Source organism: Pleurodeles waltl, chromosome 3_1 (assembly GCF_031143425.1).
Source record: "Pleurodeles waltl isolate 20211129_DDA chromosome 3_1, aPleWal1.hap1.20221129, whole genome shotgun sequence".
Lineage (NCBI taxonomy): Eukaryota > Metazoa > Chordata > Amphibia > Caudata > Salamandridae > Pleurodeles > Pleurodeles waltl.
This window is the reverse complement of record NC_090440.1, coordinates 939,090,726-939,104,173: the sequence shown is the minus strand read 5'-3', so window position 1 is coordinate 939,104,173 and position 13,448 is coordinate 939,090,726. Positions and strand designations below refer to the sequence as shown.

General features: G+C 48.3%; 1 protein-coding gene across 1 annotated transcript in view; it reads right to left on the bottom strand.

Annotated features, from left to right (window-relative positions):
• MYOM3 (myomesin 3) overlaps positions 1-13,448 on the bottom strand; it is a 394,520-nt gene that overhangs the window by 317,045 nt on the left and 64,027 nt on the right. The window contains exon 2 of the mRNA XM_069223954.1: positions 6,854-6,979. Within this exon, the coding sequence (XP_069080055.1) occupies positions 6,854-6,960 (107 nt within the window). The 5' untranslated portion in view covers positions 6,961-6,979. The remainder of the gene's footprint in view (positions 1-6,853; positions 6,980-13,448) is intronic.

Below are 13,448 nucleotides of genomic sequence, written 5' to 3'. Positions count from 1 at the left end.
ATGGGTCCCTGAAGATCGTGGGACCCACGTGGAGCATCAGACGCAGGAGCATTGGGACTTGTTGGTCCCTCCATCCCTAGTTCTGGTGGAACGGAGCACCAAAGCAGCACATAGGGGACCCACAGAGTAGAAGGAGAGGGGTGCATGGGGTAGAGTGAGGGGTGGAAGCTGTGCAGGCTGGTGGTAGGTGGCGTATCCCGTGCAAAAGGAATTATGGCGACACAAAGGTAAAGTAAAAAGGAGGGCAACTTGAAGGAGCTCTTTGTAAACACCCTGGCAAAGAAGCAGGAGCAAACCCGAGTGGTGGAGTCAGAAGGCTAACGATGCAGTGATGGTGAGAAGGTGGAGGAAGATACTGCCCCGATCATAAAGTCATTTCTGGAACACTTGTTTGGGGGACTCAGCGGAGACATTGCTAATCTTAGACAGATTACCACCACAACCAAAGAACTCAAAAGGGAAGTTGCTAAACTGCAACAGAGAGTAGGTACAGTGGAATGCTCCCACGATGCGCAGGCAGAAGAACTGGATCACCACAGACAGGAACTTCTCACACTCCAAGAGAGTAATGGTGAACTGCAATACCGTCTGGAAGATCTCGACAACAGGTCGAGGTGCTCCAACATACATATAAGGGGGGTCACTGGAAAACTTTATGACACACTTGTTTTGGCAAGTTACCCCAGCACTCAAAGACCAAAAGATAATACTGGACTGCACACATAGAGGGGGCCGACCGTCTCAAGCTCTTGGACAAGCACAGGACATACTCATGTGTCTTCATTACTACAAACAAAGAGAACAAATCCTAACGGCAGTCCGTGATTTGAGTGCAATAAGCTTTGAGGGCCACAAAATATACTTATATCAAGACCTCTCACCATAAACGTCGCAACGCTGATGAACGCTGTGACCCATCACAAGCCTGCTCCATGAGAGGGGAATTTGGTACAAATGGGGTCGCCCCTTCAGACTGCATTTCATCTGGCAAAATGAAATGCACATTGTTAGGACACTGGAAGAGGCAGAATCTCTCCCGGAAATGACTGTGGACCTGAGCCGACCCCCGGTGACCCAGATTGAGCACCACAAGAGGAAGCAGGAGCCGGGACGTAGGAATCGACAACGTAAAAGTATAGCCCATATACCAAGCAACAAGGAAAGCAGGAAGGAGAGAGCGGGCTTGCTGCGCAGCCTACGGAATCAGGAATGCACCTCAAACAATGAAGCAGAACTGTAATGCCAAATGGAGTGGACACACATGGAAGGGGAAAAGGGGCGATATGGATTAGGAGACCACTCCAACCCACCTCTTTGCCGTTTCTTTCCACTTGGGCCCCACACAAGGCAGGATCGAGCTCCCTGGACAGACTTATACTGACACTTATGAATGATGCAGGTGGGCAGATGAGATGACGTTAGAGCCTCCACAAGGTGGAGAGTGAGGAGACGAAGAATGAACTGGTACAGAAAGATGTACCCCCCCCATGGACATGGTGTAGTTCCCAGGCTGTGAGCTAATTTAGGTCCTCATTGCGACCTTGGCGGACGGCAAGATCGGACAGCCGGGCGGCCGCTAAATGAAGCCGCACCCCGCTGCGGCCATTTGGAGATCCCCGCTGGGCAGGCGGGCAAAAACCTAGTTTCCGCCCACCGGCCCAGCAGGGATCTCGGCCGCAACACAGGAGCTGGCTCCAAATGAAGCCGGCGGTGTTGCGGCCGTGCCGCGGGTGCAGTTGCACCCTTTACGCTTTTCACTGGCTGCTATGCAGACAGTGAAAAGCTGCACGGGCCCTGTCGGGGCCCCGCGACTCCCCATGCCGCCGGCCTTTTCCTGGCGGTTCAAACCACCAGGAAAAGGCTGGCGGTAGGGGGACTCATAATCCCCTGGGCAGCGCTGCTAGCAGCACTGCCCTGGCAGATTACTACCACCGGGGCCATTGTGGTGGGAAACCGCTGGCCCTGGTGGTGCGACTGCAGCGCTTCCGCCGCGTTCGTAATGACCTGGGAAGCACCGCCAGCCTGTTGGCCGTGCTTCCATCATTACAGCCCTGGCGGTCTTGTACCGCCAGGGTTGTAATGACCCCCCTTAGTGTTTTTTCCTTGGTTTGTATGTTATGTTTGTTATGTTATGTTATGTTTGATTTGTTATGTTAGTTAACCAAACCGCATCTTATTGTTGGATTCTGGTAAGAACACCGCTGATCACCACTTTTATTAACCGTGGGCTAGATATCCATGCTAAGTACCCCCACATTCATACATGTCTTTTGAAGTAATTAGTCTTAATGTTCGAGGCCTTAATGCTCCAGGGATGAGTCGAGCCCTCCTCTCATATCTCAGGGAATCTAAATGTGACATATGCTTGCTATAAGAGACGCATTTGCTACGAGCGGACTGGAAGAGGCTCAAATCCTGCTGATTCGACCAGCAGGTTCAATGTTCGGGGCTTGGGAAGCAGGGAGGGTTAGCGATATTACTGGCTACACACTTCCCTGCTAAAGTGTTAGGTACCCAGGCGGAGAGGAGTGGTAGGCTTATCTCATTACACATAGACATACATGGGTACCACATGACAGTGGCATGTATATATGGGCCTAATGAATGACAAGAGGGGTTTCTCTGAGAGGCCAAGTACTCATGACAAGGGACACTGATATCCTTATAGTAGGTGACTTGAATGGGGTTCCTGATACCCTCCTGGATAGATCAGCACAATGTTATGGGCAGGCGGATGCATACTCTGTGGGCTTTCAACACTGGTTACAGGAAGGGGCACTAACGGATGTATGGAGCACTACCAACCCGACACTTAGGGCGTACAAAATTTTCTGCTGCACACCAGACATATGTGAGACTTTACCTTTTTGTGGCCACCCCCTGCCTTCTGCATACAATCACCCAGACAAAGATTGGAGTGCTGGCCCTCTCCGATCACGCCCCAATTACACTGCAATTCACAGTACCAGCTCTGAAACGGGGACTTAGGTTATGGAGACTGAACACTAAGCTTCTTACTCATGCAGAGGTATGCACAGAAATAGGAGCCATGATTAAGGGGGTGATTCCGCCGCCCGCCAAGCGGGAGCCGGCAGAAGACCGTACCGCGGTCAAAAGACCGCGGCGGTCATTCTGGCTTTCCCGCTGGGCTGGCGGGCGACCGCCAAAAGGCCGCCCGCCCGCCCAGCGGGAAAGCACCAGCAACAAGGAAGCCGGCTCCGTCGCGATTTTCAGTGTCTGCTAGGCAGACACTGAAAATCAAAGTGGGGGCCTGTTAGGGGGCCCCTGCAGTGCCCATGCCACTGGCATGGGCACTGCAGGGGCCCCCAGGGGCCCCACGACACCCGTTACCGCCATCCTGTTCCTGCCGGTGAAAACCGCCAGGAACAGGATGGCGGTAAGGGGGTCGGAATCCCCATGGCGGCGCTGCAAGCAGCGCCGCCGTGGAGGATTCCCTGGGGCAGGGGAAAACCGGCGGGAAACAGCCGGTTTCCCTTTTCTGACCGCAGCTTTACCGCTGCGGTCAGAATGCCCACGGAAGCACTGCCAGCCTGTTGGCGGTGCTTCCTCCGTCACCTGCCCTGGCGGTCATAGACCGCCAGGGTAGGAATGACCCCCTAAGTCTTATTTAGCCCTTAATGACATACCAGAGACTGTGGTGGTTGGGGTATGGGAAGCACTGAAGGTTTTTGTAAGGGGCCAATGTATAACCATTGCAGCACATGCTAATGCTCTCCGGAAAGAGAAACACTATCAGTTAGAAGTAAGGGTAAAAGAACTGGAAGAAAGGCACAGAGGGGCAGGCGCTGGGGAAGCTAAACGTCAGCTAGGAGTGGCGCGTAAAGAGTTAAGGGCCTTAGATATGGACATAGCGGGACTTGCCATGTTACGCATCAAGCAGATGTACTTTGTGGGGGGGACAAGGCAGGACGGCTACTGGCGCATCGACTATGCGCTCAGGCCATCCAACGTCGAGTAAACAAGATCCGAACTAAAAATGGTGCTGCCGCCAAAGCAGATGAGTTAATTTTGCAGGAATCTGAGAAATTGTATGCCTCTCTTTACATACAAGAAGGAAGGGATGCAGAGGCAATCACAGGCTATTTGAATACTATCCCCCTGGCCCGGCATTATAAGGCGACATGTGACGCACTAGACACAGACATCACCCCTACTAAAGTCTTACTAGCTATACACAGCCTTTCTGTGGGGAAGGCTCCATGACAGGATGGGTTTGGGTCAGTATTCTATAAAATAGTTGGTGACCTCCTGGCACCCATACTGGCACGTCTCCTCAACCATTTTGCGGACACTGGAACACTTACCTCCTCGATGAAAGTAGGAACGATCCTGGTTATTTCAAAGCCTAGGCAGGATCCAGCCCTCTGTTCCTCCTATAGGCCTATCACGTTATTCAACATGGATGCCAAACTCTTTACCAGTGTCCTGGAAATCAGGTTCAACCCCTACATGCAGGGGTTGATAGATCCCAATCAGACTGGGTTTATCCTGGAGAGGACCTGTGCGATAACACTAAAAGGCTGTGCCACCTTTTGGATAAAGTGCAGCGAGCCCACGTACTATCCCTACTGCTATTACTTGACGCAGAGAAGACCTTTGACCAAGCTCATTTGGACTTTCTATTTGCGGTCTTACCCCGCTATGGTCTAGGCCCAAGATTCTGCAAGTAGTTGAGGTGTAATTATGCATCCCCCAGGCAACAGTGAGCATTACCGGGAGCCTATCCGCCATCTTTCCTATAACCTGAGGGACCAGTCAGAGCTGTCCACTATCGCCCTTGCTGTTTGTCCTCTATGTGGAGCCCTTTGCGAAATGCATACGGCTAAATAAGGCAATACACGGCATACCGATGGGCGGAACGCACGCACAAGATTGCACTATATGCGGATGAAGTTCTGCTCTATTTGTCACAACTGGAAACGTCCCTCTTAGCAGTGCTAGGGGAACTGAGCGCGTTGGAGATGTAGCTGACTTTAAGGCCATCCTGTCTAAATGCTCTAGCCTTAATTTAATGATATTAGAATCAGAAGTAGAGGAGCTGAGGCCCACTCTGCCATTTGTATGGGCTAAGCAAGTGGTGAACTATTTGGGCCTCAAGATCTGCACTACCGGACCACTACAGCACAACGTAATTACACCGCCCTGCTGAGTGAAGCCAAGGACGCCCTAGCCAAGTAAAGAGGCTATGGACTCTCGTGGTGGGGTCGCATAGCACCCATAAAGATGATGCCCTTACCCAAAGTACTGTTCCCCATGCAAAGCCTGCTGCTGCTTCCTCCGAGCTAGGTGCTAGACACTATGCACAAGTTGATCTGGGAATATATTTGGGCCAGAAAAAGGGCAAGAATGGCATGAACACAGGCTTATCTCCCATAGGCAGAGGGAGGACTGGGGGTTCCCCATTTCTTTAGTTATTACCAGGCTACCCAATTACGATATTTATTGGAATGGTCGTGGGAATACCCTGAGAAGCACTGTGGCTTTATTGACCAGGCAGTGGCTGGACAGTACATTTGGAAAATCCTCTGGCTCCCTCAGGAGCACCGACCACCGGTAGTCTACATTTCTCCTGTTCTATGGGCTATGATGGACGCCTGGGACTGGGTACAGAAGCGTAAGGGCCTGTCCTCTCCCATATCCCCAAAAACGCCGATTATCGGCAATCCTGACGTCCCCCTAGCTCTCATGGGAACCTCATTCCAATACTGGCAGGAATCCAATTGTAAAAGGATTGGAGACCTCTATGACACCCACGGCATTATGGATTTCACTCAATTCTAGGCGGCGTACGGCCTCCCGCACAAATCTTACTGGCAGCACATAGCAATGCAACACTGGGTATCCTCTCCAGAGATTAGACCACACGGGAGTAGACCTCTCCTCCTCTTTGAGAAGTAGTTATTAAGGCGCACCAATGATGAGAAACTCATATCTGATATTTATGGCTTTTTGATTACACCGTCACTTTTGCTTCAGACACCTGTGAAGAGCAAATGGGAAACGGATTGTGAGCGCTTCTTCACAGACGGAAAATGGTGAGATGTGTTACATCGTGCATGAGTGATGGGACGCAACATGAACACTAAAAATTTTGTTTTTTAAATAGCACACCATTGGTACTTTATACGGCCTCAGGCGGCTGGGTGGTGGAGGGGCGTCACGGACCGATGCTGGCGGAATTGTGGGCAGCTGGGCACGTTTACGCATTTACTGTGGCAGTGCCCCAGAATAGCCACCTTCTGGGATAACTTATTAAAGGTTGTTGATGAGGTTTATGACACCACCCTACCATGATTCCCTAGCTATGTGCTGTTGGGTCTTCCCAACCCGCAGACATACCCTCTTATAACTCCGAAAGGCAGAGCTATCACATTAATGGTCGGAGCAGCTAAACAGATCCTTTTAGTTTGCTTGCGTACCGAGGCGATCCCCACTCACACTGACTGGCTACACAAACTGTGGGACATACTGGGGATGGAGAGACTTACAGCGGTGGCAACAGACACCTTGCCCACTTTTTATAAAACATGGGGCCCCTGTGTTACCACCTCGCCGACGAATTCAGAGAACTGACATGCCTACGCTATTTGCACGGCTTACGCCTGACTGTAACAAAACCCACTACATAGAATACATGGGTCTGCTAAGGATGATAATTATGATCTGATTATGCGGTAATAAAATACTAGAGATTCAGCTATGTTTGTCTCGTTCTGTATGCTCTCTATTTCTACTGTTATATTTACCTCCACCGGCCAGTGGTTGCAGGTGGTGCTGTTGTATATTGCCATACCCTTAATAAAAAAGATTTAACAGCTAAAAAGGTGCTCACCTGCTCTTAAATTTTCTTTTGTGTGTTTTGGATTCCATGTGTAGACTGTGCTGTCTTTTTTCAGACTGCTCCTCCTCGTTGCGATATTCCAGGCTTCTGGTCTCCATACTGATGGAGATTCTTTATCTGGAACAAAAAGGTAGATTATAAAAATTGGTTATTATAGCATTTTACTCAGAACATTTTCTTATACTATTATATAATCCAATTGCAATTAATTTTCATTTTGGAAACCTATTCCCACCAAAAACGAATTTGCTCCATTCACCAACAACAAGCAATAACAATTTCTAAGACCGCAGCACAAAACACACTCCTGCGGCTGGTGACAATAGTCAAGTGATATGTCAGCTGACTTTTTCCAACTCACGCGGCACATTATTCGGTATGACCATTAGGTACTGCCCTAGGGATTGCCTGGGTGCCAAGGATTCCGTATGCCAAGAGTCTTCATGACCGACATCACTCACTGCATATGACTTAACACCTAGGACCTTGGCACCCTTGGCATCTACAGCCACAGTAAATGCAGTAGCATAGCAGCTAGTTTCGCTGACTTTGTCCCCTTGCTGGCGAAATGGGTTACAATCCTAAAGTGGCGTGCAACGGTTCCCTCCCCCCTTTTGCATTTTAGCGGCACACCCTGGCCCGCTGAGCTGAAGCTTAGAGCAAGGCAATTTGCAGAGAAGGGGCGAGAGGCCTCCATAAGCATCCAATCTCTATGTAATAGGACGCTATGTTGATCCACCTTCAAAGCACTTTCAAAGACAACTTCCACTCCATGAGACCAATGCCCACCACATTAACTGTGCATGGCTGATACCTTTGCTCCTTGTGGTCACCCCCTTTTGCTGGCACACCTGTGCCTGATCCCAGAGCACAAGTAACAACTCAACCCTCTGCTTTTCCCTCACATAAACCCTACAGATTCATCTGTGCTACCTCCCAACGCCTGCGCGGACACTTTGATTGCCTAGATAGCAGCCGCACAACAATTGCACATCTCCTTGCGCTCATGCATTGTTCGCAGTTCACCCTTGATCACCTTCCTTGCTTTTGAGAAGCACTACCAGTATATTTTTCATTTCTTTACGAAATAATAGTTTAAATGTTATTTACTACATGCAGTGTTCTCATCTGCATCTCCTAGAATGTCCTGCGGATACTTTCTGTATTTTTCTCATTTAAAATTGTGCATTAAAAACGTTTAAAAAACATACAAGCAATACCTAGTGTAAACCAAAGTCAGCGACGTGTCTAGACATATTAAAAGCCCATCTTTCGACCATCTCCAGGTCACTTACACTCACCCTTGACTCCAAGTGCACCCGCAAGAAGCACTTCGCCAAGAAGTACTAACTGTCGCGCCGCTGCGAGCGGCACGAGCCGAACATTCGGCTCGGGCCGCAGCACGCGTTCCTCAGACGCGCGCGCCCCCAGAGTGCTGTGTGCCTTCAGAGGCCCCAAATTGGGCATGGGGCCTCGTTCTTTTGCTGTGCACCAGTTTTTAGGCATGTCTGACCCCCCACTCACCTGTTCTTTTCTTCTCTTTTCTTTTCTTCTTTTCTTTGGCCATCTGGTTGTGCCTTCCTTTATGTTTTTTCCCCCTTCCCATTTTACCTTTCTCTTCCCAGCATTCCTTGTTCCCTATTCTCTATGGTTCCTAGTCCATTCTGTTCTATGTGCTTTTCCCTATTTAAGATGGTGTCCTTTTACTTCCTGTTGGTCGTTTCCTGTTTGTTGGTATTTAAGGGCTGTGATTCTTTCTCTCCTTGCGCTGCAACACTTTCTGTTTGGATGGTGTCTTCGCTCCTGCTTCCTTGTATTCCTGTGCTGGTTCCCGTCAGTTCAGAATACTTTTTCCTGTATTTGCTCTTGCTGATTCCTCTTCTTTTTTTGTTCGTGTTGTAGGAACATATCTTTGTGGAGGTTTTTTCCCCTTTCAGGGTTTTTTTCCCTGTGGCGCTACTTCTGAGGGACACGGCCTGCTCTTGGCGTACCCATTGCCTGCAGCACCGTGGCTACCAGAAAGAGTCGCCCCTACTTGGGCCAAGGCCGAACATTCAAGAACAGGATCTACGCCACTCGCTCTGTGGCCTCCAGGGTAAAGCAACACGTAAGTCGTGACAGATTGCAGCGCCCAATACTCCCGACGTCGTCTAACATCATGGATGATACAGTGGCGGATGCTGCAGATCCTGATCAATCTCTTCTGGCAACCATTCAGCAACAGGCTCAGGAACTGCAACAATTAGGCAATGAGAATGCTGCTTTACGACAAGCTTTGGCCTTTCGCAGTGCTGATGCTCCGGCCGTCTCCACCTCTACTCCTCGTTTCTCCGGTGAACTAACTAAGCTGCAAGGGTTCCTCGATGCATTAACTGTGTATTTCGCCTTTCGACCTACCCAATACACCCATGACAAGACTAAGTGTGGGTCATCTTATCAGCGCATTATCCGGTTCTGCCTTGGCCTGGGCAACCCTAATGGTATCCACCCAGTATTATCAGACTATCCTACCTTCGTGAATCGGTTTAAACAGATGTTCGGTCATCCAGGATTGGAGGCCTCTGCGGAAGAAGCCTTATGTGACATCCAACAAGGCTCACAAGATGTCCTCCAATATATTACCCATATTCGACAGCTAGCGGCTGAGACCACTTGGGTGGAACGAACTCTGGTTACTTTATTCCGTAGAGGACTTAAAGAAGAAATTAAAGACGAGTTAGTAACTTCCACCCAGTTGAAGATCTTCGTGGTCTGATAGATCAGACTCTTTCCATCGAATACCATCTCCAAGAGCGACGTATGGAGAAGAGAAAGAGTAGAGGATCATCTCAGCCAAGCACTTCACGTGTCTTTATGCATCGTCCCGAGGAACTTCGTCCTCCCGCCAGAGACGCCGAAGGCGAACCTATGCAGGTGGATACCACTCGAGGACCACTTTCCGTTAGCGAGAGGGAAGACAGACGTAGGAGGGGATTAGGCCTGTATTGTGGTGCTGCCGGCCACATGCTCCGGACCTGCCCCGTTCGTCCTCAAAGGCCATTGTGAAATGCCACTTCCTTTCCTCTATAAGAAGGGAGGGGACGGGATCATCAGCTATACCTTCCATCAGTTCATTCAAGGACAATGCCACTACTTTGTTTATGTTACCTGTGACGTTACATTTACCGGACGGCTGTCAAGAGAGAACACTTTTTTACTTGATTGTGGTGCCAGTGGCATATATATGGATAAGACTTGGGCCACGACTCAACAAATACCAACACGACCCAAAGAAAGCCCAGAACAAGTTCACACAGTGGATGGGTCCTTAATATCCTCCGGTCCAGTTGATACCACCACCATGACACTGAGTTTACAATTTGGAAACCATCAAGAACACATCTCTTTTGATCTAATATCATCCCCCAATCATACTATCGTTTTGGGAATTCCGTGGTTCATAAGACATAACCCTTGTGTAAATTGGGAAACCTGGACTATTTCCTTGTCCTCACAGTTTTGTCATGAGAACTGCTTTGCTTCAGACACTTATTGGTCACCCAAGAGGTTGATGCCTACTGAAAGTATTACTGGATGTTCCATCAAAACAGTTCAAGGAGTTCCCGATCATTATCTAGAATTTCAAGATGTGTTCCAAAAACCAACCAGACCTGTGTTACCCCCACATCGAGATTACGATTGTGCTATTCCCTTGGAACCCGGAGCTATCGTTCCCTTTGGGAGGATGTATTCACTCACTGAACCTGAAAGAGAAGTACTAAAAGAATATCCACAAGAAAACTTACATAGCGGTCTTATTGTACTGTTGTCCTCTCCGGCTGGGGCTCCTCCCTTTTTTGTGCCCAAGAAGACAAAGGATCTTCGTCCCTGCCTGGATTTTCGCGGGCTAAATAAAATGACTATAAAAGACCGTTATCCTTTGCCTCTCATTAAGGATATACTAGAGGCAGTCAGAGGGGCTCAACGATTTACCAAACTTGATCTTCGTGGAGCCTACCACCTTTTGCGTATTAAAGAAGGAGACGAGTGGAAAACTGCTTTCCGGACCCCATTTGGTCATTTTGAGTACAGAGTTATGCCTTTTGGTCTTACTAATGCCCCCTCCATTTTCCAGAGATTTATGGATTCAGTATTCTCTGATCTCTTGAACCATACGATCATCATCTATTTAGACGATATCCTTATTTATTCTAAACGTCCTGAACTTCATTCCTCTCACGTTAAACAGGTCCTACAAAGACTCCGGGAACATCAACTGACCTGTAAACCAGAAAAGTGTGAGTTTGACAAGACCGAAGTCAAATATTTGGGATATCACCTTAGTCCCACTGGCATAGCTATGGACCAAGAAAAGGTACAAGCCATTCTAGATTGGCCTTCTCCTTCCTCTATTAAGGAAACACAATGTTTTCTAGGATTGGCTAATTTTTATCGTCAGTTTATCTTGAACTTTGCAGAACAAACCAGCCACATAACACAAACCTTAAAAAAGGAAAATCTAAAGAAAGGCTTTGTCTGGACCAGAGCGGCTGAACAAGCTTTTCAGAGCCTAAAAAAGGCCTTCACTCAGGCACTGATATTGAGGCACCCAGATACCAACAAACAATTTATTGTTGTTACAGATGCTTCCGAAAGAGCCATCGGAGCTGCCTTACTCCAGCAACAAGAAGATGACGGTCTTGAACATCCTGTGTTCTATTTGTCCCATGTACTTTTGGCGTCAGAACAACATTACTCAGTACTTGAATGGGAGTTGTTAGCCCTGAAAACAGCCTGCCTTGAGTGGAGACAGTTTCTTATGGGTTCCAAGGAGCCTTTCGAGGTGAGAACAGACCATCGCAATCTACAATGTTTACGTAACTTTTTATGCCAGAACAGTCGTCAGGCTAATTGGGCCTTTTTCTTCAGTCAGTATGACTTTTATGTCACTTATATTCCTGGATCCCAAAACATTCTGGCTGATGCTCTGTCTCACCGTTATCCAGATTGTACTTCTACTCCATCACAGTATCTTCTTGAGCCCAGTAAAATCATCGGAGTAGCTCAGTCTTTCCTGGATGAGGTACAACTGGAATATTCCAACCTGACTGATCAAGAAGTAAAGAAACTGAACATATGTAAGCTGCAAGAGTATTATTATTATAAGAACTTGTTGTTTCTCCCTACTAATGGTGTCAGAGAAAAGGCACTACAAATGTGCCATGATTCGCCGGTTGCTGGTCATAGAGGCATTAAGGCCACTCAAGAACTACTCTTGCGATCTTTCTGGTGGCCTACCTGGAAATCAGCAGTCGAAAGATACGTTCAGGCTTGTCCCATATATGCTCAAGTAAAGATTCACCGTACCAGACCTGCAGGATTACTACAACCATTACCTGTTCCACCGGCTCCCTGGCACACCATTTCCACTGATTTTATGTGTTCATTACCTCCATCAGCAGGAAACCGAGTTATCATGGTCGCCATAGATTCCTTTACTAAGATGGCTCACTTCACTGCTCTGAAAAAACTACCTAATTCCCAAGAGCTAAGTCAGATATTTATCCATCATATTTTCCGTCTCCATGGACTTCCACACAACATTGTATCTGACAGGGGACCTCAGTACATCACCCGGTTTTGGAAACATTTTTGTAGGACACTGAATATCAACATAGCACTTTCATCGGGTTTCCATCCTCAAACCAATGGACAGACTGAGCGTCTCAACCAAGGATTGGAGCAGAACCTTTGCTGTTTTTGTAATTGCACTCAGAGCAACTGGAACACTTATCTCCCTATCGCTGAATTCTCCTACAGTAACTCTGTCCATAGTGCCTCCAAGGTCACTCCTTTTTTCTGTTCTTATGGCTATCATCCTACCTTTTTTCCTACCACTCCTCAGTCTACCTCTTCTCTTCCTGCTGTTACTGCATTCTCCAGACGACTTTTACAGATTCATAGATTGATTCGCTTTAACTTGTTGAACACTAAGAGATACATGGAGAATAGCAGACAAGAAACGGAGGGATGCTCCAGAATATCACCTTCAGGATGAAGTCTGGCTTTCGTCAAAATTTCTACCTTTACGCCTTTCTCAGAATAAGTTCACACCTCGTTACTATGGTCCTTTCCGAACCCTTCAGCTTATCAATCCTGTCACTCTCCGTCTTCACTTGCCTCGTACCTGGAGGAGTAACCCGGTCTTTCATGTTTCTCAGCTCAAACCCTATGTACCTGATCCTTACTCTCATCAGTTTCCCTGTCCTCCTCCTGTGTTAGTGGATGATGTACCTGAATATGAGGTACAGGAGATTTGTGATTCTCGTATCTTTCACAAACGTCTTCAGTACTTGATTCATTGGAAGGGTTACCCTCTCTGTGAATGCTCTTTGGAAGATGCATCTTCTGTTCACGCACCTCTTCTGATTCGTCATTTTCACTGCTTGTTTCTGCACAAACCTGGGACTTCGGGGGGACCTACTGTCGCACTGCTGCACGCGGCACGAGCCGAACATTTGGCTCGGGCCGCAGCACGCGGTCCTCAGACGCGAGGCGCCGCCAGAGTGCTGTGTGCCTTAAGATGCCCAAATTGGGCATGGGGCCT